The sequence below is a fragment of the Tuber melanosporum genome (assembly GCF_000151645.1).
Source record: "Tuber melanosporum whole genome shotgun sequence assembly, scaffold_105, strain Mel28".
NCBI classification, from domain to species: Eukaryota; Fungi; Ascomycota; class Pezizomycetes; order Pezizales; family Tuberaceae; genus Tuber; species Tuber melanosporum.
In genome coordinates this window covers 325,855-351,746 of record NW_003298761.1, presented here as the reverse complement: position 1 = coordinate 351,746, position 25,892 = coordinate 325,855, and the positions used below count along the sequence as shown (strand labels likewise).

The window sequence follows — 25,892 nt, the reverse complement described above, 5'->3', positions numbered from 1 at the left end:
GGGGGCAGGTGTGGGTTTCTTTTGTCCGATGGATTTTATTGTGTTGTTTCATAGCGTACACGACCATGGGACCTGGGGGGCGGGCATGGGTTTCTTTTGTTTGATTGGATTTCCTTTGTTTATGACCGTGGGGCTAAGGGGCAGGAACGTGTTTCTTTTGTTGATGGATTTTATTTTGTTCACGACCATGGGGCCTGGGGGCAGGAGTGGGTTTCTTTTGTGGCGGACCAAATTTGTTGAAGGAAAGGGGAAGGGGGGAGCGGGAGTTTCCTTTGTATGGCCTACAGGGGGGTGTAGCGAAAAATTTCATTGAGGGGGGCCCAGGGCTGGGGGCAGTATCCCATGCCGTACTCCGATTACTTTAGTTAGTAGGTGAGATAGTGGAAGAATAAAAGGTTTACACACACACACAAGTAATAACTCTATGATACAAGAGAAGAAAATCCAAGGGCGCGTCCGGTTGCCACGTCAAATACCCGGTTTGACCCTGACCATACTCGAGTGGAGGTTTGCGGCGAGGTTCTATCTTGCTTTGGAGTGGCGTGTCTAGTCGACACCGAAACGCAATTTTTAAAACCATTCTAACAATAAGCTCAGAGTGAAGGTACTGTACTTGTATCCAAAAAAGATAGAAGGACCCAATTTTTTTTTACAAAATCACGTATGATAATGGAAACCCCTTTCAAACAGTATACTCGAGTAGAGACATTACATTAGACTATCATATAACACCACTGCAACTTTCACTTGTACGAGAAAATTGATTGCTGTGTGTCAACCAGACACGCTGTGATATGATACTGCCGGTCATTGGTAATTTATCCTAACTTGGAATAACCAATTACCGCTCTCGAAAGCCCAGGGGAGACCAGATGCACCCTGAATCTAAGTATCAATTCATCTTCCTTCTTCTTCACTATCATCATCACCACCATCATCACCACCACCATCATCACCATCATCTCCATCCCATTCCTCCAAAAAGAAATCTCCGGGCAGAGCACCAAACGATGGCCCGTGCGTCCCGAGATCGGGTCTTCGGTCGGACGTTGAGGGAGGGAGGGAGGCGGAGGGGGGGGGATTGCGCCATGTCATTCATTCATTTACCGGTATTATGTGTGAACACTCACATAGTTTAAGGTGAAACCCACCTGTCATGCAACTAGGACCGACCCCCGCCCTTTCGCATACAACCACCCATAACTAGAAGGCAAAGGAAAAAAAAAGGAGGGAGAAACTGTATGAATAGGACACATCGCATCGCATCACGTAAGCTGTTGGCCCAATGGATTCGATCCACCTCAGTCGTAGCACTTGAGCACCGGTACCGTGTGAGTCTGTATCTACCGCGCGATTTTATTTGTGGGGTGAATACTCGTAGTGATTGGCGGCACTGGCATCGGACGATGGATTCGGTATGTACTGTACAGTACAGTATTGTACAATACCGCACTGCTACTGGTATGATACCTGTACGAGTACTAGTACATGTACTCGTACTTACCATGCTGTGCGAAGTTGGCCGCGCCACGTTCGCCCGTTGGCCATCGTGTTATGTCGTGCACAAAAGCACCCCTAGGATTTACCTAGCCGGCTAGGCTAACTGGGTAAATACTTGTACGAGTACAGTACGAGCACAGTAACAGTGATCTGCGGTCGCCCCGCTTGTCAACAGCTGAGCGGAACAGAGCACGACAACGGGGAGTGGTAGACCAGTCAATGATACCTTGAGCTACTATTATAATAAGCAAGTGCCTTGAGCTTTGGGGGGAACGAACGAATGAATGAATCGTGTTCAATTTATTTGACTAACCACCATGAACAATACTAACTGTCTCGCAATACAAAGTTGAGCTAAACGTAGACTATGATACAGGCTTGCCACACAAAAATCCAGTTCTCCATGCAAATGAAAACAACAGTAGACAACGAAAACTAGCCAACCTGCACTTGGCCGCCCGTATCCACAGAAGTACATCTTCTGCATCTCCCCAAATGCTAAGAATAATACCTTGGTGACAAGAACCCGAATCCACGAGTAAAAGAGAACTAGAAAAAAGACATGACTTGTGGAAAAAAAAAAGACACCTTTCCAGAATGAGAAATAAAACAGAACCCGCACAACCCCCTTTTTCTCCAGAAATCTCTATCCACAATCGAATCTCTCTCCCCACTTCATTACAACTTGGTATGGAAAAAAAAAAGCAAAAGGAACAGAAAAAAGATATAGTGCCACGGGGTTAAGCAAACCCAAAGTATCTGTGAAACATGTTAGCAAAGCGATAAAAATCCTACGACTCGGATTTGTGGGTATACTTACTCCGCGCCTTGAGTGATTGCTGTGAGGATGTTTTGCCTCAAACTCTCGTAGCTCTCGTATTCGGGCAGATCGATCTGGTTGAAGCAAGTATGAGAACTAGGAAGGCGGTCTTTGCTTCCATAATCCCGATGTATATTGAATTTTGAAAAGCCGTTCATTCCCTCCAGCTCTTTGAAGCCATTGAGGGGGACTTTACTAGTTCCTGTAACGAACTGAAGGAGTTTTGCACGCTCTTCCTTATCGAACGATCGGACTGCACGCCAGAACCATTGTATCTGAGGTGAGGAAGCAGAATAGTTGTGATACTCGGTGTTGTTGCGCCAGTCGTCAACATCAATCTCAGGCAAACCAGAGATCAAAAGTTCAAGTTCTTGTTCGTTGAAAATAGAGATCAACTCCGCTGGCACGATATCGTGGAAACCTAGTGGATAATTAGAGAATGGCGGAAAAAAGTGTGTATAGACGTGTTTCAACTCACCGACTAGGAAATTCTCCATTTGCTCTTGGACACTTGTAAGGAGCCTGTACTCTACCAAGAGCCGAACGTATTCGTGCTTGTTGTCGTCTGTTACGGGCACGTTGCGACCATCTGGCACAAGGTCAATGATTTTCTTATCGCCAAAATCATCTGTTTCAACTGAGAATGTTTCTGTGATGATGTCGGTGATGTCGTTCTCGAGCATCCAGACCAAAGATTTATAATAGTCAAGATCCAACGTTTCCATATCCTTTAGAGAGACAGACTTCCCGAGTATGCGCTATGTTCGTTGTTAGTTTAGGCACCAACCAAAGAGAATAAAAAGAGAATTACCTTATAAACTGCTCTACTGAAATGGCAATCCAGCACGCGCCCTTCATATAAAGCCTTTCCAATAATCCTTCCAATAAACTTAAAGAAGCTCAGATGTTCCGGGTTGACACCGCTCATACGGCTTGGGTGGAATGTGGTCCTGTCGGAAGCGACAGGGATAAAAAGAGCGTAATCAGGATTAAACATTTGCCTTGCCATAACCTGGAACCACTCTCTAGTGACACCGCCAGCATCAACCCCTTCCTCGCCATGGAACCGGATACTTAGTTTGGCGTATTTGATCTCGTCACCGTTCTTGTAATACATTGACTTGTAAGAATCGAGGAACACTTGGTCGCGGCGGACGTTGAGCTGCAATGTTGGGTGAGGATCGCGGTTGCCTTGGCGTGTATGAAGGCGGCGGTTGAAGTAGTTGCGCTTATTGTCGAATTCCAATACCTTAGGATTGTGAACCAAAAGCGCAAAGGAACCACTCATTAACTTCGGGTTATTGAGAACCATTTGGTTCAAAATTTTCCTGTGATCCTCAGTAAATTTGAAGAATAGATTTTCCATACTTGTTTCTGCCATTGCAGGGCTCATCGGCGTCTGACCCCGTTGAGTTCTTGGTGCTTCCTTCAACCCACTGTTCTTGCAGACCACCATCAAGGCCTCGATCAATGGCAAGAGAATGGTCGCAACATGGAGCATGTCGTTGCGTTCATGGATAGCAGAAAGGCACTGGCTGAGCTTTGACCATAACGGCCCGAAGGTAAGGCTCTCATAAAGATTTGAGAGTACATCACGCTCTTTTTTGCTTTCTTCGTCCTTGGGTTCGCCATCCTTCACGGTCTCCCTACTTGGCCGCTTGGGATCAAAAAGATAGTCAAGCGCCGTCAGAACGCGGAGAAGTTTGGCCTGATCGGAGCTCGCTGGCGAAAAGTTTGACAGGGCCATCCCTTGGATTTCCGTCCCATTTTCAGCGTGCTTAATTTGATGCACCAACACCTCGAGATGCTCGAGAATTGTGCCGCCGAGTACTTGAGCCTGCCGGATCAATTCCGCGCCAAAGACCACCTTCGCCTCCGGAATTGCAGAGAGGTTTTGCATAGTTGCGAGTGTTTCACGGAAAGTCTTACTTGAACATTCCCGGGCAGTAAGTATATTGACAACCAATCGAAGGTTATGTTCTGGAACAACTGGAGGCACCAAATGGCGCAGTCTCCTTCGCCTATCATCATCTTTGTTGCGATTGCTATTGGACGCTTCATCCTTATTCTCGCTGGATTGGCCTTCCGCAGTCGCCGCAGTTGAGGTTTCAGTAACTGCCGTTGTATTCTCATCAGCAGGCTCCACCGTCGTAGGTTCCGCCTCCGCTGCGGAATCGGCTAGCTTTTGCTCATCCGGTTTCTTTTTCTCCCTCTTGAGAAGAAATGTTAGAGGCCTAGTAATATCTGATAGCAACACCGAAAGCTGGTCCATTACAGTGGAGCTCTCAGTAATTAACCGGCGATCCAAAAGACTCAGGAGTGTATTCAGGGCATATTTGCTCGCCTTGGGCGGAGGAACCTCCTTCCCTTTGCCCTTTCGGCTTGTAGACCTCTTAAGTCCGACTGAGATATCATGCTCATTGAGGAAGTACGAAGGTATATGTTCATTATAGCTGACCAAAAAGAGTAGCGCGCCTAGGCACTGCTGGGCAACCAGTAAGGGCGAAACTTCACTGCTGGTTTGGGCCAGTAACCCAGTCCCGGTTCGTTTGACCACTGCTGTTGGAGTCTTTGTGGCAGGTGCTTGTTTCGCTCTCACAGATAATTGCGCGAAACTCCGCTCAACCGCCGCCATGTCCGAGCTACCATCTTGCAGAATAGACAGGAGAAGGTTGACAACCTCGGCACGATTTTGTCTGTTTTCGCAAATATTGAGCAAGATTTCATGCAGCGTAATGCGGGTACTCCCAACTTGAGGAATAAACATCAACCGCAAAAGAGTAGCAACACCAGCTTTATCTAACAATTGGATCACACTCTTGCGAAGCGGCTTTTTGACTGGTTTTGGCTCCGGCTCGCCTGGATGTCGTACACCACTTACACGAGCGACCCTGGGCATCTCCACGAATTGGTTAAATCGCCGTTCCCCACGAAGCTGGTTTGCCTCTGCAACAATCGCTTGAGGTAGTTGTGCCAGAGATTCATCATCTTGCTCAAGCAGAACGGTTTGGCGAAGATCAGGCTCCAGAGTCGCAAGGAAACTCGCGAGATCCAGGTCAGCCGGCCCTGTCGAAGCCCCCGGCGGTCGAGCCTGGTCCCGTTCCCGACGACGGCGGTCGGCTGCCTCTTGGGCGAGGAGTTCATCACGGATCTCATCAGGCAGAGCTTCCAGGAATTCGCGGCTGATTTCGCTTGGTTGATCATTAGTCGCCGCTGCCGCACGCCTCTCCCGGATGTGTTGAGTTAGGACTTCTTCTCTCAGTTCCTCCGGCAATGCCTCCAAAAATCCAGGGTCTATATCCATCCCGGTAATATCCATCTCGCGTCCGCGAATCATGACAGTGGCTCGCGGCGCCGGAGGATCCGAAGGGCCCGCTTCAAGCCCTGCTGCTGCTTCACCTTGAGTGGCCTCAACACCCTCCATGGCTTCTCCTTCTCTTGGGCTGTTCTCGCCATCAGGAACCTCAGATCCGCTAGCAGCAGCCGCCGCCAGTTCCGCCGCCTCCGCAGCTACCCGTTCAGCGGCTTCTCGCTCTTCAGCCTCTTTCCTGGCCTTTTCTTCTTCCTCTACTTTTTCTCGTGCAATCCTCTCCTCTTCCTCTTTCTTCTTGCGCTCTTCCTGAATTTGAATCATCTCTAACCGCGCCTTCTCTTGTTTCTCTTTTGTAATTCTCTCTTCTTCAATAGCCGGAGGAACCAGAAGGACTAAGATAGCATTGACCACTTTATGGGCACGATCTGGAGCACTAGTGCCGAACAATAGTCTAGATTCTTCGGTCCATCTACCGGTGGTCAATGTTGGGATAAAGCTATTAACCGCCGTTTGAGGGTCTTCTCGATGATGGCGTGGCATGTCCGGTAGTGGTCGAGCTGCCTCGAACATGGAACGCAACTCTCGAGGCATAAATGGGGCGGCGTGAGGGTGGTGATGGTGGTGGTGGTGAGCAATATGAGGGAGGGCCTGGAATTGAATAGATCCGCCATTAGAAATAACGGGAACAGGCTGGCCGGTCCTAGTCATCAAACTCATGAGAGTACTGATCATAGAAACAGTGCCACCCGGACCGCCAGCCGCATGCATTCCATCAATGGCCTGTACCCAATCGGTCATGAACTCCTGGCTACGGTTATGGGTTGGCCGGGCGCTGGCCTGTTCGTTATTAGAATTCTGCTGTAAAAGTGGATTTTGATCCACATTGTCGGTGGTTCTCGGAGCTGTGCCACCCATATAGTGGCGAGGGCGTGCTGCGTTTGACACTGTAGATGTTAGATGCAAGTTATTGAATAAGCAGGGGAAACTAAAGCCTTACTGAATACTGGAGACTCACGAGGAGGCCCACCAAGTGTATACCATCCACCATGGCCACGAGGATGAGCACGAGCCATCATTGGAGCTTCTCCTGTTTCATCGGCCCAGCCCCAGGGGACGGCCGAGAACGCACCTTCGTCATCTTCATAATCCTCTTGGATCATTGCTTCTTCTTCATCCATGTCATCGTCGTCATCATCCTCGTCATCTTCTTCGGCATCATCATCAATAAACCCATCATCTCGATCTTCGTAGCCAGGTTCCGGTGCGCCATCAGATCCTCCGGGAGCGCGAACAATTGTTTCAATACCATTGTCGGGCAGTATTTCATCCCCCTGGTCCTCCTCACCCTCACTGCCTTCTGATTGCCAGTCTTCTTCACCACCACTCCCGTAATGAACTTGATCTTGGGCCATTTCATCTAAAATTTCGACTTCATCGTCCATATCGTCCGAGTCCTCGTCGTCATCGCCATCATCGCCGCCATCGTCTTCACTCTCCTGCTCTGCCTCAACGACAATTTCAACCTATATGCTATTAGTTTCTATCCGGGTGCACCATAGGAAAACAGTCACTTACATCCATACCTTCACCTCCTTCCTCATCTTCCTCATCACTAATTTCACTATCACCCTCTTCCTCCATTTCTTCCTCCAATTCCATCTCGTCGTCATCCATCTCGTCATCGTAGTCATCTTCATCGTAGGAGCTATGCTCATCAACCATTTCACCCTCAAACATCCCGAGGGTCGAATTTCGATAAAGATCTGGGGTATCCTCCCGCATATCCCCAATGTCTGAAATAGAAGTAGCGGTCGATATCTCATCCTCATCTGTGGCTCCAGGGGCCGTTATACTGGAAATCTCATTAAGATCGGTGGCCGTCTTTGACAAGAGTTTGAGCGGTCTGAGAATGTACTTAATTACCCTTCGCGCCGAGGGGAAATTCAAGTCGATGTCAGCAAGGGATCCAGTTAGGGCTGCAATGAAGTTTTTTTCAAACATGATCCGAGCAATTTGTTGTTGAGATTTTTCCGAAGGAGTGCCGCTTGTTGAATGGTTGTGGTTGGGCCGCGCAGACAGCATTCTGAAAAACAGGTCGGTAAGGCTCATCATCCTCGAGTACTTCGCATCTAACGGCTCCACAGAAGAAGAAGCATCCTTAAAAGCCTTGAGCGCGCTCTCAAGGATGAACTTTCTCACAAAGAGAAGACTTGATTCATCTGCAGTGCTGGAAGACTCCCCAGTCTGAGCCGATAAGGAAACGATAGCCAAGATTGCCCATTGTGATGTTGTCGCTCGTTTTTTGTATGCAATGTCTTCTGTATGTATTAGAGTGCCCAGAGGAATGATATCGTTAAGCAGGTAATTCAGGACTGCAGATCTTGGTTTCGAAGGTGTAATCGCTTCCCTTGGCGCCGCTTTGCGGGAAAAGCCTATGAACTCTACTTTTGCGCGGTTATAACAAGATAGCAATTCAGTTAAAGCTTGCAAGATAAAGCACCGGTAAATGAATATAGGGTGTTGCTCCGCTTTAAATTCAGGTTTCTCGGGCTTAGAGGGCGAGTTCGCTTGCAATGTCTCAGCGGGTTTCCCCGTAGACTCTCCTTGCTCCATTTGGACATCCATTGGCGCCGACGTAATATCCTCTTTTGGAGGATTTGGAGGGAAAGGATTGTCCATTTCATCCTTGGAAGCGAGAAGCTCACTAAGCAGGAAATGAATTACTCCATCAGGATTTTCTAGCCCAGGCGGTTTAACTTCAACCGCGGGCTTTGGCTTGTCGACCATTTCCTTATCTTCGGCTCCTTTAGCCTGCGATTCTCCAGTCTCCTTTGCCGGGTCTGATTCAGCTTCCGGTTTCGATTCGCTTTCAGATTTAGGGCGTTCTGTTTCCTTGATTGCAATTTGTTGGTTTCTTAAATGTGGATCGTATCTAGTCAATTTGCATAGCTCATTGACCAACTCAACAAATGCGTCCGGGTCTCTCAAGACAAGATGGTGGTTATGTCGTACAAAGGCCTGGGTATCGGTTTGACGGGTGCCTCGTGACTGGAACCATGTGCGGATCTCGTTCCTCATGATTGCTTTGAGCACCCCTGTGTCTTCAATGATATGCCGAAGGACAAGCATTATAGACGCTTGAATACGCTCTGTCCTCAGGCCAGCTTGGCAACGTAACATATGGAATAGACTCCGCAAATTATCCCCTTCGGTCATTCGAATTGCGAGCTCCCGCTTCCGAGTAAGCAACACCAGAACACGAGCCACGGCCAAAGGCAAAATCTCATCTCTACCGATAACCGAAACCACACCCATGACAGCTTTGAAAAGTGCAGCTTGATCTCCATCAGAAATCTTATACGAATTTAACTCGGCAATATTTTCTGGCTCTTGATCGCTAGGAGGTGATGAGAAAGTAACTCTCCTGGGCTGGGCTGACTCTGACAAGACTTTTTCTACCACCAACAGGATACTGGCGATCCACGGAGCGGGTTCTCCTTTATTCATTTTGATAAATCCAATGAGAGTCGGAATTTGTTCTTTGAGGTCCTCTAAACAAGCGTCAAAGAAGTCTTGGTTCTGAAGGACAAGCCCGAGAAGGTGAGAGGTTGATGTTATGGTTTTGGCGCAAGGCCGAAGGTCATCATCCGCTTGTAGTGACATCAATGATTGTAATATTGTTGAGGCAACCTCTTTCCTAACATCCGGCGATTCTGAGGCCTTACCAAAGGCGCTGGTAAGGAGAGACGAGAGCTCGAAGGTGACAGTTGAATGGACACGGAGAACATCCAAAGAGCGATCAATAAGGCTCTCGCGGATAGTAGATCTAAGCTCATCCAAATCCTCGATTGTTACAACTGCTGGCAGTTCAACCTTTTCATCCTCTCTAGCCTTGCCCTTTTCAACGGTGGACGGGGGAATCTCGGCGGATTCACTAGCTTGGGGCTCGCCCAACGGAGGTGTGGTCTGGACATTAGATTCGTCGATGTTCATCGCAACCACACCATCATCAACCGGAGGAACTCCAGTGTCAACAGCGGGTGCAGGTGGTGCGGGGGGAGGCATAATCGGTTCAGTAGCTGGTGTAGCCCCTCCAACCGCCCCTTCCGACTGCGCTGGGATGATAGGCTCTTCCCTAGCCGCATCGACATCTGTTCCCTCTTCGTCGGTAGAATGAGATTCAGCTGTTAGAGGTCTAGAACTGGAAGCAGATATTTGGCTACCGCGCTGAGGAGTCCTAACTCCTTGTGAAGTGAGCCATTCGGTGGCAGTATTCACGTTACCATTGCCTCGCAAAAGCCCAGCCATGGCGTTTTCCCGGGTAAACCCCATTTCAACAAGCTGCCTGATCCCCTCCTCATTTGGTTCCATCGTCCTCCACGAGATTGTATTTGACAGCCTTCCTTTCTTCTCCAATTCCTTCCGAGTAAATGCACTGCCCTCGCTATCTGCTTTGAGTACGATTCCAAGAATCTCAATAACAGACTTAACAATAGAGCAAGAGGCTTTTTCAATAGAACTAGCATCCCACATATCTCTAACCACCGGGAGAATACTAGCCCTAAGTTCCACGAGGAACTGATGCGGATTAAAAAAATCAGGACGGGGCGTATCACTCGAGCGTTCACGAGTTTGAAGTGCAACAGTCTGTGAAGAATCCAGGACAGATTTGTTTGAGACCAAATGGGTAAACAAAGACAATATGATCTTGATGCCTCCGTATGCGTGTGCCATTCTCTGATGGCTATCTTTTCCGATTTGTTCTGCGTCTCCAAGAGCGGGCAGATCCCGAACTTCACCCCAAAAGGTTTCTAGTATATCGGTCATGGCTTTTATCCCATTATTTTGTTTGAACGTAACCAGAGTTATGGTGATAACTTGACCGCTTCCTTTTTCTATATTCAAAATCAGCAATCCGAGTGGGTGGGTAACAGGTTTATAGACTGCTCACCTTCAAGTAAGAGTGAAGTGATAGAGGTTAACATCACAATCCAATATCCGTATTTATCTGTGACCGAATCGCTGCTATCTGTATGGCTGTTAGCAACATTTCTCCGACTCTGAACAGCTCAGCAGTACCTAGCCTCTTCCATGTCAAATGATCATACATGGACTCAGAAATAGCCTCGGCGATTTTGAAAGCGTGCTGTTTATGGAATAGATCAGTGCTCCGCCTAGATATGAGACTTCTAGCAAGGCCTATAAAAACCAAATCAGTACAAACTTCAGGAGATCGCATAATGGAGGCTTACCCTGCAAAAATGGAGTGATACTCGAAGGGATTTGGCTAATAAGAAACCTTATTGTCTTAACATTTCGGAACCACGGGGTCTTCCCGTCCCTCTCTACAACAGCTTTCTCGGCTTCTTTCTGTTCATCCTGGGATCTCGGGTTCTGAAGCTGGCCCTCGGCTGACGTAGCGACAACAGCAGGAACAGCTTCTTCCTCGATACTAGCCGCTGCTGCTCCCGCAGAGTTCTTAACCCTGGTAGCTTCGTTCCAAGTATCTGGAATGGTATTCTGAAGTAGTATTTCCTCCCAAACACACATCCGATGTAGGGCGCCAAGGTTCGAAACAATCGCTTCATTCTCAGGTTCCATAAATATTGACAGAGTTAGCCTGACGTTGAAAAGAGGCTGGCCATAAAGTTCTTGTAAAAGATAACAAAGAGAATGGACTGTGACCAGATCTTTAATGAGCTTTGTACCGCCTGATCTAACATCTTGAGACAACTTTTCTCGAATTGCCCCAACTCCTTCAACAGTACCCTCACTTGCAGACGCTGCCGCCCGATGATCGCCCCGAGTAGGGACTCCTCCTTGGAAACGGGGGGGGAGAACAGCAGCCTTTTGGTCGGTTAAGGGAGCAAAGAATGCCTCTTTCTTGTCGTGTCTGAGCAACGGCTGTAGTTGATCGATGGCCTTTTGAGCATGCCTTAGAGTCGCTGCAACTGTCACCGAAGGGCTGTTCTCACTGCAAACCTGGAGAACACGGCTCATCATTTGATTGGCCTGACTGGTAGCGAAATCGTAAGGCAAGCTAGGAACAGTGTAAAAGTCAAGCAAAAAGTCTAGACCCTCACGCTTGATAAAGTCCTTCGAGAGATTTGCATTTGCCAAAAATCCTTCCAGAAATCTGCCGGCAGCATCGATGAAGTTAACGATAGAAGGTTGGTTCCTGTCGGCATCCTCGGCCTCCTCGTCGATAATGTCACTCAAAGGAACAACTTCGGTCTTGGGTGCACCATCCGGGCTGGTTCCTCCGAGAGTAACTGTGGAGACCACAGCGTCGGCATCTCCCATCTCAACATCTTCCCCATCGTTCCCCTGTGATTTCGTTGAAGATCCCACGCCGGCTTCTGAGGAGTGCTTATGAATTCTCCCAATCAACGATTTCCTTCCCCCAGCCACCACCATCCCGCCATATCCATCTTCAATCCATAGTTTTGCCCCCATCCCCTTCTCCTCGGCGAACTTCCTACCGAGGATTTCGACTCTTTGCAGCATCTCGATAACAACTTTCATAACATTCTCTCGAAGAACAGGATGGTGTCGGACTAATTCATCAAATTGACTACCCAACACACTAGCCAATTCATGCTCGGTCAGGCATTTAACGTGATCGGCGCTCTCGAAAATCTCGAAGAAAGTCTCCAACGCCCCGGAAGTCTGAAATAACGCCAGGCCCGATGAATTGAGACATATGGCCCCGAACGCTGTAGGAATTGACCCGATAGAATCTATCGAAGGCATGATACCTGTGGCGGGGGTATGTAGTCTTGGTGGCAGGTCTCTCTTCCGGTCCTCTGGCGATTCGTCTTCCTTGTCCTTTCCCTTGTTATTAGACTCGCCAGGAGTAGAGCCTTCTTCCATAGGCTCATCGCCCACGTCCGCACTGGCTGCCAGACTCGCATTGTCTCCTACAACCTCTCGGCCCTCCTCGTCCTTCTTCCTCTTTGCTTCTTCCTCGGCCAAGCCAGATCTTCCCGTGACAGTCTCCAGTAATGCATGACTCAAGCCGGCCTCATGAATAACAGCGTAGCTAGTAGGCTCATTATGGATGAAGGCGCTAACTATGCCGACAACCGTACTCCAGATATTACTCCCCCATATGGTTCCATTCTCAATCACCACTTTCAAGGCACTGAGCAATTTCGGGCTATCAATTAGATTTCTCAGCAGCCGATCTGCATTGCCTCCAGATTGGGCCATCATATGCTGCATAAACTTGAAAACCATTTTAAGGGTCTGTTGGCGATAGAACCCGATTTTGAAATCGGTCGTCGAGCTCTTATATTCATCAGGGATCCCTTTCCCAGTCCCGGCTTCCTCTAAACCCGCCTTCACTTCATCCGAAACAAGATCGACCACAACATCCAAGCCTTTTGCGCTAGCCAAGGCTTGGAAGGCATTTTGGACATTGTAGATTAGCGAGTCAAGAAAACTAACAGCCTTTGGGATGTTCCGAAGGGCCTTTTTGGTACGTAGCTGCAAGAGCTCCACCAGGATGGGGATAAGACCAGCAGATACGAGCAAAGATCCAGCATGCGCAGTAGTTGGTAGATAGCCAACCAAGGTAAACAAAGCTTCCCGCCACTCCTCAGCCTCCTTGTCGCATTCCTCCTCATCCTTCTCGATAGCCAACTCTTCCACGGCTTTTCGAACAACGTAGAGTAACACCCCATGGTTGACATTAACACTTAACGCAGCACAAACATCTGCGGTCTTGCTCTTGTGCCTCGCCAGAGCCTCCAAACCCCCTAACGCCAATGTTTGAAGCCATCTCGGAATTTCTTTTCCATCCCCCGATGCTCCTTTTATATCACCGCTATGAACTAACTCTGCAAGTTGATACACCAATTGGAATCTTCGAGGCTCATCCTGGTCTGGCTGTAGTATCTTTGTTGTGAACTGGTTCTCAGAATAAACGTATGCAAGATTTGTCAGTGCCAGTATCCGGATCCCCAAAATTTGTCTCCTCGTTTCCGCTGTCCCAGCGAGCGCCGAAGCAACACGAAGGCGATGTAACAAGTCGTAATGAGTATCGGCAGGAGTTTCAGGTAAAGTCGATTTGAGGATATCCTCAAGGTTTGGAGCAGCCTTGATTTGGCTATACGGGATTTCTAATGTTTGCATACCCCCCGTGACAGCGAGGTCAGATGAATCAGTAATAGTGTCGTCAGTGGATCGTCTCCTATTATGAGCAGAGCCAGATGTCTGATGGCCGTGATGCAATGAGGTCCTTCGAGTCGGGGTAGGCGTGGCGGGCTCTTTGATGACAAAGCCAGCCCCTGGTCCCGGAACAGTTACCGCTTTTTGCGTGGTGGGGCTAACATAGTAGCTAACATAAGCACCTCCCCACTCTTCCCAAGGCCCTTCCCGGCCCTCGGAACCTTTGCCTTTGCCTTTGCCGCCCAGAACTTCCGCACTATCTATTGGCCTCTCATCTCTCGCCAACCTCGCAAGATCATTGGCATAGATCGGAACGACTGCCTTTGTCGAAACATTCTTGCCAGAAGCCAAACTAGTAACCGCTATGCTCTTAAGAAATGGAGTAGCGAGTTTTGAGACCCTCTCAAGATTAATGTTGTAATGAGAAGCAAGCAGAACAGCGTTAGTGGACTGGCTAGCGCCACGGGTTCGAGAGGTATGGTATCTCTGGGCAAGGCGAGAACCTAGACGTAAAGACGCCTCCAAAACATCCAGGGAGGTTGTATTAAGTAGGTCATTTATAAACTGGGAAAAGTCAACGTCAATATTCAAGCGAACGATAAATAGTAAATAGGACATACCCCACTGCTGCCATAGAGACTTCGATTCCCACAGTTCTCGACGAGCATCCTACTAAATTTCAAAACCCCAATGACCAATTCCTCATCTTGGCGTTCCCACAATATCGTTTGTGGCCCTTCTTTGAGTTTATACTTTTGTACTTGCTCCTCTAAAATAGAGTCGAATCGATTCAATAAGGCTATCCAATGATACAAGTCGCCACGAGGGAACGGCCAATGCGCGGGGAACTTTGAAAGGAATGGTAAAAGCTCTGGTATGGGGATTGATGTAGCGGTAGTAATGAATGACTTGAGAAAGGGGGACTAAGACATGAGGTCATAGTATTAGCACAACGTCGCGAACCATCACCCAGCACGCAATAGGATATCTGAAGACAGAATTGAAGGATAAAGAAAGATGCAGAGTGGATAACAGAGCGGATAACCCACAAGAGTAGCCTCATGCTTGGCCGTAGCAGTCTTCTTGATTTTCATGATTGTAAACGGTGTTGTTGATAGCTTCTTGTTTTTGTGATCCTAATCGCAACGAATGACGAATGACACTCTTTCCGAGCCCAAAGTTAGAAACCTTTCCTATCATAAAGCTGCACGATGGGTCCATGAATAAAAGGAGACAAAGTACCAGTGTATTCACGATTCCCGAAAGTTTGTTCCGCTCGCTTGCGTCACGTCAGGTCCGCCTTGTGCCAACAGCGCAACAGACGCTCCCGCGGAACTGACTAGGAGCGGAAATTGGGGAAGTGAAAAACAAAAAAGATATCACTAAAACACAGGGCTTTACTATTAGCAGAACGGAAGGGTAGTTAGCAAGTTCGTAACACGTAGAAATGGGGAGAAAGAGTGGGGAGAATTTTAGAGGAGGGTATTTTAATTGGAGTAAGAAAAGATTAGTGGGGGGAGGTTTGTAAAGGAAGACAGATCGGATTCGTGAAAGAACAGAACAGACTGAAGGAGAGTGCAGGTCTCCAGATTGCTGGACTATTCTATCAATGAGAGCGGGGTGGGAGTGGAAAGAGCGGGGGTTGTGGTGATGATGTGCGATGGAGGGGAAGGACAGGTGATGGTTTGGAGCAGAGAGTGTTGATTAGATTGAGGGCAACTAAGGATGGCAGTCATCATACTAAAGACGAGGCAACCAGAAGCAACGGTGACGACGGGGGTTTGTTACACACAACCCGCTGCCCGTAACCCGCATACCGTGCATGGTAGTGTATCATAATATTGTATGATGATAAACCGAGTCGCCATTTAAATTTTCCAACCTGTCCACGATAACCCCACAATACTCGCATTTTTTTCCCTTCCTACATTTGTGATTGCAGGCAGATCAGCCCATATTGTCGAAGTTGACCAATCCTTCGCTCATGTCCCGCCCCAGCGGAGTGGTATATGGTGCCCGGTTGGAGGGGGATTCCATCCTGTATACCGGTATTGTGCTTGCAACTCTCGTCTTCAGGGCTATGCAAGGTACTGTTATTACTCAAGTATTGCTACATAGAGAGAGAGATCCGACAGCGATTCTGATACAAATACCGTACTCGAGTACAATAGAGTGCCGTAATTGTGCTGCACCGTCACTGTACCGCACGCAGCACAATAAAATAACCTCTAAGGTGATACTCATCGTATCGGCTTTTGGAACCAGTGATTTCTAGATACACCCATCATAAGAAACACCTACAACTGCGTCCGTAAAGTTTTCACACCCTTCCTTGTGCCTCAAGAGTTTACTTATTAACAATAGAACCGGAAGAGCCTTTTAGATAACTGTCTTCAGATACGCCTCCAGGGACATTTTAAAATTTTGTCACAATTTGTTTTCCTGAATAATATTATGATAATGAGAGAGAGGGTCAGCAAAGGGTTTCCAAGGGCTGTGGGGGCACTTTGAAGGGTATCATAGCACAGATACGGTTGACTATTTATTATGAGAAATTGCGGATGCGGCTGTACTGTACTAGTACTCGTACAGTACTCGAGCACACCCCTCTCTTCTAATCTTTCTCGCAGTACCGGTACGGTACGATACGGTATTCTAATCTGATATTAACTTATCTGATAACTCTTTCAAGTGCGCAGTCCAATAACCGTGCCAGCGCCAAACGGCAGTTTATTATCAGCACGATACTGTGGCCATCAGTCTACTCGTGCCTTTCCATCACAATGTTCTACCGGTAATGCTCCTTACTGGCCCGACAGCTTTATTTGTGTAAGTAAACAAGTGCTCGAGCACTAACTTATGGTGCACCATCATGTCTGCCTGACACTAACTAACTTACCGCCTTTCCATCTAGCCCCTATCCCATGATACCATAGGTTCGTAGCTCCTGACTGTTTCATCGCCCATCTCACTTCAGTCGACAAAGGTTCCGTGTCCAGCTCTTGTTTGTTTATGTTTGCGCTGACTCCAGCCCCAGTTCTCTCCTCCTTGTAAGAGGAGAAAAAAACCCCAACCCAAATCCAAGTTCAACACTTTTACCCCGTGTAGAATAGTATGATATAATACGGTAAGTGCGATACCAGCACTCTGGCTGTGTCCGTTCGCTCCCGTCTCTTGACCCAACTCACACAGTTCAAAGCGTTGCTGCTCCTGGCTTCCAGCCTGCTCCGGCACATCTCAACCGCAAATTCGTAGACTACCTTTCATCCTTGCCTCCTTCTCTCCCGCTGCGGTGGTCTAGTTCAAGACCCGCCGACCGCACCGCGTGTTTTTGCTTGTCTCACCGATCCTCAGCCGGATGTAGCCAGAAATATATGTCAATAGCACCCCCGGAGATAAATCGAACAAGAAATCTTGGAGTTTTCCTGCTCCTTCTCTCTATTCTATTCCACCCTTCCCCCGGAGCGTGAATTTCCTCTCACTCCAGAACCATCCGGATACCCATCCTTGTCCTTACCGGCTAGCCGTACACACTGTCCCCTTTTGCACGCCACTTTGTGGTGAGGAATTTCGTGAGCCTGTCGTTTCCGGAGGGGACTTCAACTGGTCACCTCACCTCTTCAAAAATAGCTACACAGTAACGGTCTTGTGCTACAAGCCGGAGTGCACCATCTTGTCCGGCCAATTCAGAACGAACATCTAAGGGGATTGGAGATTACAGGGGGTTTACAATCCTTTTTAATTCCATCGGGCCTCACTGCAGACTGTCCTTTTTATTACCGACATCTTCCCTAAGACTTTTTTATCTTCTTTGACAGTTCGCATTCCACTGACAACTCCGCTTACAACAAGAACCAAATCCAGCAGTCAGCACAATACAGTACCTCGAGCACCTGTGCCACCCAACGAGATGCCCGATCATGACGAGACGAAAGAAGCTGGATCCGCTAGTCCAAAAGCCAAAGCACCGGAAGCCGAAAATAATTTGAAAAGGGGCTCCGCCATATCTAGCTCAACTAGGCTCAGTGACGAGGGCGGTGATGGGGAGGACGAAGATTACGAGGATGGTGATGGTGAGGATGAAGGGGACGGGGACGGGGATGGTACAGAGGTTGGTAAACCCAGGGCTCCCCTGTTAAACAAACTCCTTTCCCCACGCCCCTTGTCTGCCCCTTGTCTGCTTCCCTCATGTTCACATACCGTACTCTACAGTACGCTACCATTACTCGTACATATCTATTGCTTCATTAGGATATAAGGCAACAAATGCCAAAGTTTCCCCCTCTCCAGCTAACATGTCTCTATCAAATCTAAAGGAATTCGGCTCGGAAGACGGATTTGCGGATGCACAAGAGTCTTCTGTCACTCCAGTGGCTCCTATACGCCCTTTAACCCGGTTATCGCAGTCAACAACATCCTCCCAACAGGATGCCCAGGGCTCAGACTCAGCTTCTGTTACCTCCCCGACAACAACAAATAAACGTCACAGCCAACAGTCAATTACTCCTGCAACTACTACAAACGGGTCCGTAAATGAAGGCGGTTTCCCACCAGCGAAGTCTCCTCTCAGCCAACGCCGCATATCAACAACCTCCCTAGATGAGGTATCACTTATGGACGAGCTTTCTCCATCGAACGAGCCAATGACCCAAGCAGAAACCCCGTCCACGGCCTCGACTACTTCAACCTCGATAGTTGAATCTATTGCCAACAGATTTTCTAGATCCTCGACGACCAGTTCCCAAACCTCTACAACCACTTCCAAGCCCGCTCTGCCCCCCAGAAACTCCTCCCCGGCGGAAACCATAGCTCCCCCTCCCCCACCTCCAGCGCCCCCTAAAACTGCTCCTCCCCCACCAAGAAGATCCCCTTTTAGTTGGCTTCGTTCGGGCTCCAGTAATGCTGTACCGGTCACCCCACCCCCGCTACCACCACCACCACCTCAATCGAGCTCTAGAAGAGCTACTGCTTCCTCAATTGCAACAGTGGCATCCCTATTCACACCTTCGGCAGTTGCGACACAGATGAACAGTGAATTACTGCTGAACAGAATGGAGTCAAACAGGGGGGACGAGAAGGAAAAGGATGCAGTTTTAAAAGGAACACAAACTTTGAAAGAAAGCTTCAGAAGGCTTAGAGAAGCACGTGAGCGAGCCACTATAGTCCCTAATGATGAGAACACCAAGGAAGTTGGGGGTCAAAGCTTAGTATCATCTACGACAGCGATTGGTACAGGCGTGGGGGGTCCCCCCGCTCCCGAAGATAGCACAATACTAGGACCGAATGGTAGCCAAGAAGAAGAGATCGATTGGGATCTCTGGCAGGCCGTTGTCGATGATTCTTATAAGGTTGCTGCGGAGAAGCCAACTGAGCTCAATCGGGCTATTCAAGCAGGCATCCCCCCTACACTTCGAGGAACCGTTTGGCAAAGCATGGCCGCTAGTAAATCTCTAGAGCTTGAATCAGCTTACCAGGATGTGATCGCTCTCCCGGGAACTGCAACAGCTGAGGATGCCAGGACATTATTTGGCAGCCACTGGCTCTGGGATCCTTCTCCTTCATCTAGTCAATCATCATCGCCGAAGCTTGGCTCAGCTGCGAGTCCGAAGCTTGATCCCACAGGTGTCAAGAGGCCTGACGGCTTTGGGGGAAAGACGGTTGCCCAGTTGGAAAAGGTTATCAGGCGAGATTTGGGTGAAAGGACGAGCTTCGGAAAGTACAAGGTTGACCAGAAAGCTCTAATGGGCGTTTGCAAGGCATATGCATTGTTTGATCCCGGAGTAGGATATACGCAAGGTATGACATTTATTGCCACAGTGCTACTATTGAATGTAAGCAACCCGCCTCCCTGAAATTCCCCCACAGTCACCGCCCGAGTGCTATTATACTAAATGTCTATGCCCGATTAGATGGCCGAGGAAGAAGCATTTTGTGTTTTCGTTAAGCTCATGAACAAGTATAAGCTGCGAACCATGTTTCAAGAAAAGATGAAAGGCCTCGAACTCCGGCTTTTCCAATATGACAGCATCCTGGAAGATTACCAACCTCGGCTCGCGATTCACCTTAAACGCCAAGGCATCGAATCTTCACTCTACGCAGCTCAATGGTTTCTTACATTATTCACATACAAATTTCCATTGCAGCTAGTATTGAGAGTGTTTGATCTCCTATTCAGTGAGGGTCTCGAAGGACCGATCCTAAAATTTGGGATCGTCCTCATGGGCAAAAATGCCGAGGCCTTGACCGGAATGGAATTCGATGCTCTGGGACCTTTCCTGAAAGAACGGCTCTTCGATGTTTATCTCGATACGGCGCCGAGCGCAACAAGTGTTAAGGAGGCGGGATTTTTTGGGAATGGTGGTGAAAAGGATTTCTATAGAGCCAACCAAATGGTCCAGGACGCTTGTGCTATCAAGATAACGCAAGATATGCTTGACCGCTACGAGAGGGAGTGGGATGAGATAATGCGGGCCAAGAGGGAACACGAGATGGAACTCGAAACTTTGCGGAGGACGAACGCTGGTCTAATGGTCAAGGTGAAAAAACTAGAGGAGCAGAATGAAGAGTTGAACAGAGAATATGTCAGAATCGCTAGCAGTGAGGTTGGCTTAAAGGTCCAGAATGACCAGTTAGCCGATGAGAACGAGGTTCTCAAAGCAAAGGTCGAAGGATTGAAAGAAATCGTCGACAAACAACCGCAAGAAATAGAACTGCGTTTCAAGGAAGAAATGGACAAGCTCATGACACGAACTCTAGAAGTGCATACGGAAAACCAGAATCTCGAGGAGAGCATGTTAGAGATGGAAAAGGATTTGGTAGGCACGAAGATGCAGCTAGCTACTGTAAGTCATCCTGCGTCGATTATTATGGACTCTCACTAATTTCTATATACAGGTTAACGAGGACTACGATCTTCTCAAGAACAGATGGAACGATCTCAGGAAAGCACTTGGGGATTAAGGTGCCCCTCTTCCCCCGTCCAAATATCTGTATTTGGATCGTATCCACCCGGTAGTCTATTTTTATAACTACCAAACAAAATATACCTCAGCGATTCCTTTCTGTCTTTCATGCTCCATCGGACACCTGCTCTCTTTCATTACATTCATAAAAAAATTGTGGTTTCTTTGTCCAATAGGCTTTCCCGTCCACTTCCCGATGCCCGATAATGATTACAGAGGGCAAACGAATTTTTTCCAATGTATTGTTTAGTCATTTTCATTGGCCCTGCGAAGATAGAGTGGGGAATTTGGTTTTTCTTGTCGGAGTGACACTCACATTGTCACCACCACTACCGTATTGCCTCATTTATTCATTCACCCATCCCTTATTCAATGAACTGTTTACAAATACCGCTATCATATATCCAGTGTTAAGCATATCACATCACTTTTTTGTTTTCGGTCCTCCACTCCTCATCATGAACTAGATAATGTACTGTACGAAAGCAAATCAGTATACTGTAAGTTAGTTTACCACCGTACCCAATCCATCCTATTCCTACAGCATGATACAGTATCGTACCAGGAATATCGCACTGATCTACGGTACTTGTGACATCTCCCTGACCACTCCTCCCGTATCAAACTATCATAGCCTTCCAAAAGCGGAAAAGCCACGAACCTACGAGTATGAGTACACTACCTACCGTAATCCACCCTTTTCCCAGATCACCCGACCTCCCCCTTCCTTCCTTTCACTAACCCTTTGCAAGTCCACTCCACCCGAACAGCGAGCACGACCCCCAAAAAGCATACGGTATGATACGGCACGACGCAGGAAGCCCGTTCCCGCCTACGGCAGCTGCCAGCGCACAGATTATGGTACGGTACTCGTACAGTAGGGATACCAAAGCGGTGCCTCGGAAGGCATTGAACTCTTACCCACGGCGGGACCTAAAGTACCGGGACGATCATATACGAGTAGCAAGGGAAAGGTACTTGTAAGGGGGGGACTATGATGCTTAGGGATCACGTTATGCGGAGCGACGAAGGGTGAGTTAGTTAGCGCGAGTTGAGCCGCACCACGGGGATACCGTAGAGTGATCCCGAAGTCCTGGTGTTATTGTTTGTGCTTGCATTTAGGGAGGGGGTTGGGAATATTTGTTTGTTTACCGTATTTGTTGTGGTGCTTTGACTTTTTCTTTCTTTCTTTCTTTTTTTTTACCGGGGGCAGGGGGTCAGGCCTGCATAGAGTGAAGAGCGGTCTACGAGTTGTTTGCACGAGTGATTGTTTGTGATGATGCTTTAGTTGTTGGGGGCCTTAAGTTGACTTGTAAGTCAAGCGGGGTGTGGGGAAACAGTACGAGTACCCGTACGGTACCGGTACTCGAACACTGTATTCCAGTAGGTGTTTCATGTTTTTGTTTGGGGAAGGGTAATTTGTCTGTTTACCGATAGATATAATTATACTATGATATCTCGGCTTAGTAATGATTTGGGATGAGAAGGCTGAGATTGCTCCGGGTTTGCACATTCCCGGTAGAGGATGATACCGGTAGTACGGTATGGGATTAAAGAGCTCGTAGGTTGATTGATCGATCGACTTGTGATAAACAACTTTACGCCATAATTTAGATATCGCCAAAAAGGAACAAGTTTTTTTTTTGGGAATTAAGCTAATAACTGCACCCGAGCCCCAAACCTCGATATCATAGCATCATAAACCAAAACCAGAAGTTATTCCTCCACCCAAACGAAGCTAGTCGCGCATCCTGCTCCGATCCGTACATTCCTAGGAGCTGGAATATCTAGGGAAAAAACCTCGCCAATAACATCACCACCCCCGGGCTTCCCACAATTGCCATGTTCTCCCCAGCCCCATGTTATTATTTTTCTTTCTTTTGTGGTTCTGTCCTCTGCGATAGCAAGAGCATGTTCACTGCCCACCGCTATGTCCGTTATACCCTCGAGGCTCGGGGGTGGGAGTTGGCCTTTGTCATTCTTTCCCCATGCGTTGATAGTGCCAGAGGTTTCAAGTAGGTAGACACCGTTCCACGAAGCTTGGATGTCGAGTATTTCAGCTCCAGACCATGATGCGAGTGAATCCCCTATTCGGTATCTATCGTTCCCTAGAATTGCTATGTGTTGGGGGTTGTCTCTGCTCACGAGGATACTGAAGTCCTTTCCACAATCCAACTTGCTGACAGGGAATCCAACTTCTACCTTCCTAGGTCTGGATACTATCGATTGGGTAGGTTCCCCGAGTTGGCCTTTTCGTCCAGCACCCCAGCCCCATACATCCCCGGACGCTGTTAATAGGAGTGTATGTGCCATGCCAGACACCACCTGGATCACTTTTCTAGGTGAAAAGTCGGCAATTTCCTCCAATAATGCGTCGTGACGATCCTCGCCGAGTCCTAATTCTCCTTTCTGGCCTTTTCCAGAAACAAATATCTTCCCTTCATAGTCAATTAGAACTGTGAAACTCCAGCCTGCAGAAACGTGTTCCCACCGGTGGTAACTGCTGATAGGATGAAAGGCAGTTAGCGAGGGGAAGGTAGCCGAAGGAAGGCAGCATTGGTTTCCGGTATTATCTCCCGCAGCAAAGCATTCGCCAGATGGGAAGAGAAGAACAGTATGATTCCCACCAGCCGCGATCACACATGGTGGAACGGACGGAAGAAGCGAGGGAATTAGACAGGGGGTAGGTGTATGGGCGTCCTCGAGATGACCGAGAGATAACTGCCCCCGCCCATTAGATCCAAAGGCGTAGAGCATGCTGGCCTACGGGTGACTTTTTCGGGTTGGGGGAGCGGGGAACATGAGGTTGTTACGATACAGGCTTTCACGTCAACCGTGTTTCAAGTGTCTTTGAGGCTCAACCGCTCGAGTAAGTTTGCAATAGGGTTTGTGCCCTGGGAGTCTGTGACCGCAACATCCGCCCACATGGTGCACAACTGATGACAACCGGAATTTCCCTTCAACGAAATATTCATCCACGACAACAGACGACAAAGCACTCAGTAGCCAGCCACTTTTTCACTCCAACACACCACCCGGTACCGTAACGAACGAATTTTCACGATGGCTACTCCAACTCAATCTGTTCAGTGTTTCGGCAAGAAGAAGACGGGTAATAGTTCCTGCAGAATCACCTCCAAGCTTGGAGTGGAGATCATGTTCGGAGGGTCACTATAGATGCTAACTTGAATTTTAGCAACCGCTGTCGCTCACTGCAAGGTCCTGCCACTTCCACACCCCCCCCCCCCACCTCATCGGACTACAACTAATGCCCCACTAGAAGGGTCGCGGACTCGTCAAGGTCAACGGCTCCCCCCTCAACCTCGTCAAGCCCGAGATCCTCCGTTTTAAGGTCTATGAGCCTCTCTTGATCGTCGGTCTCGATAGATTCGCCGAAGTCGATATCCGCGTCCGTGTCTCTGGAGGTGGCCACACTTCGCAAGTCTACGCTATCCGCCAGGCTATCGCTAAATCAATTGTTGCCTACTACCAGAAGTTTGTCGACGAGCACAGCAAGAACCAGTTGAAGCAGGCCCTCATCACATACGACCGTTCGCTGCTTGTTGCTGATAACAGGCGATGTGAGCCAAAGAAGTTTGGTGGTCCAGGTGCTAGAGCAAGATACCAGAGTACGTGCATTTCCGATTCCGAGGTTAGTATTTGGTGGTGGTGGAGGCTAATAGGTATTTGCAGAATCTTACCGTTAAATGGTATCCGGCTTGGGGATATGGCTCATTGGGGTTTCTTGTATCAATTTATTCTTAAATAAAGACCCTGCGCTGGGTAAGGGACTAAAAAAATTACCAAATTTTTTTTTTTCCGTGTTTCGAGATGGTTGGATTAACAGTTGGGTTTTTCGGTGGTTGTTGTCTTCATTGATTGGATTTATTTGTGGGCCCGGAGTTACTCGAGAAGTGGATCATGGGATGTGCGGTATGATACTCGGCTTCAACTTCCCTTATTCTCATAATAACTCCTTCAACTGGGGTTTATTACCCCCTTCTCCCATCTCAATGGAATCCCAAGCATTCCAACCCGCTTTAAGAGCCCCACATTCCATGTTGAATTGTCCACACAAAATGTTCCCGGAGTCTTCTCCTACAGTACGTGACGTGAGGGGATGTGGTAATATAATTCCCACGCCTCCAATATTGTCTAATTCCTTATTTAAATATTTAATGAAAGCCCTTTTTATTAATTGATGGTTGACTCGTGGGCTAGATGAAACTCACCAGCGAATCTAGCAAGCATTTAACTCAGGGGCTGCTTGGCAGACCGCCATTTGAGACGACTGTCACCTCAAAACGCGTCTTGATAAACACATTTACGAAATTTCACTAAACGTGTTTTGCAAACAATGCCTTAGGTTTTTTTATTGACAATTGAGCATAAGGAAATATCATAGCAAAACTAATACGGCTAGTCTCCTAAACTCTTTCACTATCTACCGACCAAACTATAAGTCTTTTTGATGCTTGTACTAAAATCAAGGTTACAGGAATTTTTGTGAGTTAATAATAGGGTGTAGCAATTAACCTGCAATTACTTCCTAATATTCCCCTATAAATTTATATTATTCACAACCCTAAAGTAAGATAATCCCCAAACGAGTTTTGCAAATGATGACATGCCAAACACCACCGTCATTGCAAAACGCGTTTTGAGATGACCGTCGTCTCAAACGACGGTCAGCCATTAGCCTCCCAAAATCCATTATATCCTTGAGAAGTTCAGTTTGGTCACTACCTATACGCATCTGCCATCCGATACTGTAGCTCTTTTACTCAGCTTTGCCATGTACTAAGTAAATTCAATTCGAAAGAATCCCTGTGAATTGTATGCAGCCGTACCTCGCCCCTTAGAACATCGCCTTGTAAGGTTAGTCCCTCAATTGTTTATCTTCATGAGGACTCTCGTTGGTAACTGCTTGATGAACTCTGTTTTTCTGCTGTTGGTACATGTATTGGTTTCATGATTATACCTTTCCCACCAACCGAGTGGCGTGTGGCGTGCTAACTATACCTTTCAAAACGAGGAACACTGCCTAGTTTGTCTTGAGTGACATTTCTGCGCCTTTTAGAACCAGATGGGTACAGTAAGTTGTAGCCCGGCAAATTTTTTTTCC

General features: G+C 47.9%; 4 protein-coding genes; 2 read left to right on the top strand and 2 right to left on the bottom strand.

Moving 5' to 3' along the window:
- Positions 1 to 1,781: 1,781 nt before the first annotated feature.
- GSTUM_00000174001 (uncharacterized protein) lies at positions 1,782 to 14,899 on the bottom strand (the record flags this gene model as incomplete). XM_002835388.2 has 22 exons in its annotated part: positions 1,782 to 2,259; positions 2,321 to 2,741; positions 2,799 to 3,078; positions 3,132 to 4,392; positions 4,576 to 5,266; positions 5,429 to 5,793; positions 5,962 to 6,577; positions 6,631 to 6,801; positions 6,864 to 6,987; positions 7,031 to 7,050; positions 7,126 to 7,156; positions 7,209 to 10,444; positions 10,494 to 10,518; positions 10,622 to 10,662; positions 10,713 to 10,832; positions 10,886 to 11,366; positions 11,448 to 11,828; positions 11,907 to 12,461; positions 12,522 to 13,996; positions 14,063 to 14,369; positions 14,426 to 14,728; positions 14,855 to 14,899. The coding sequence occupies 22 exons, from the start codon at positions 14,897 to 14,899 to the stop codon at positions 2,241 to 2,243; spliced, it is 10,968 nt and encodes a 3,655-aa protein (XP_002835434.1). The 3' UTR covers positions 1,782 to 2,240.
- A 2,754-nt stretch (positions 14,900 to 17,653) lies between these two features.
- GSTUM_00000173001 (uncharacterized protein) lies at positions 17,654 to 21,158 on the top strand. XM_002835387.2 has 5 exons: positions 17,654 to 17,916; positions 18,122 to 19,282; positions 19,460 to 19,636; positions 19,715 to 20,647; positions 20,700 to 21,158. Exons 2-5 carry the CDS (start codon positions 18,419 to 18,421, stop codon positions 20,763 to 20,765), a joined length of 2,040 nt encoding a protein of 679 aa, XP_002835433.1. The 5' UTR covers positions 17,654 to 17,916; positions 18,122 to 18,418; the 3' UTR covers positions 20,766 to 21,158.
- A 1,218-nt stretch (positions 21,159 to 22,376) lies between these two features.
- On the bottom strand, positions 22,377 to 23,742 carry GSTUM_00000172001 (uncharacterized protein; the record flags this gene model as incomplete). XM_002835386.2 has 2 exons in its annotated part: positions 22,377 to 23,530; positions 23,677 to 23,742. 2 exons carry the CDS (start codon positions 23,740 to 23,742, stop codon positions 22,484 to 22,486), a joined length of 1,113 nt encoding a protein of 370 aa, XP_002835432.1. The 3' UTR covers positions 22,377 to 22,483.
- Positions 23,743 to 23,752: 10 nt separating this feature from the next.
- Positions 23,753 to 24,567, top strand: GSTUM_00000171001 (40S ribosomal protein S16). XM_002835385.2 has 4 exons: positions 23,753 to 23,879; positions 23,964 to 23,986; positions 24,048 to 24,396; positions 24,461 to 24,567. Exons 1-4 carry the CDS (start codon positions 23,831 to 23,833, stop codon positions 24,472 to 24,474), a joined length of 435 nt encoding a protein of 144 aa, XP_002835431.1. The 5' UTR covers positions 23,753 to 23,830; the 3' UTR covers positions 24,475 to 24,567.
- Positions 24,568 to 25,892: the final 1,325 nt, after the last annotated feature.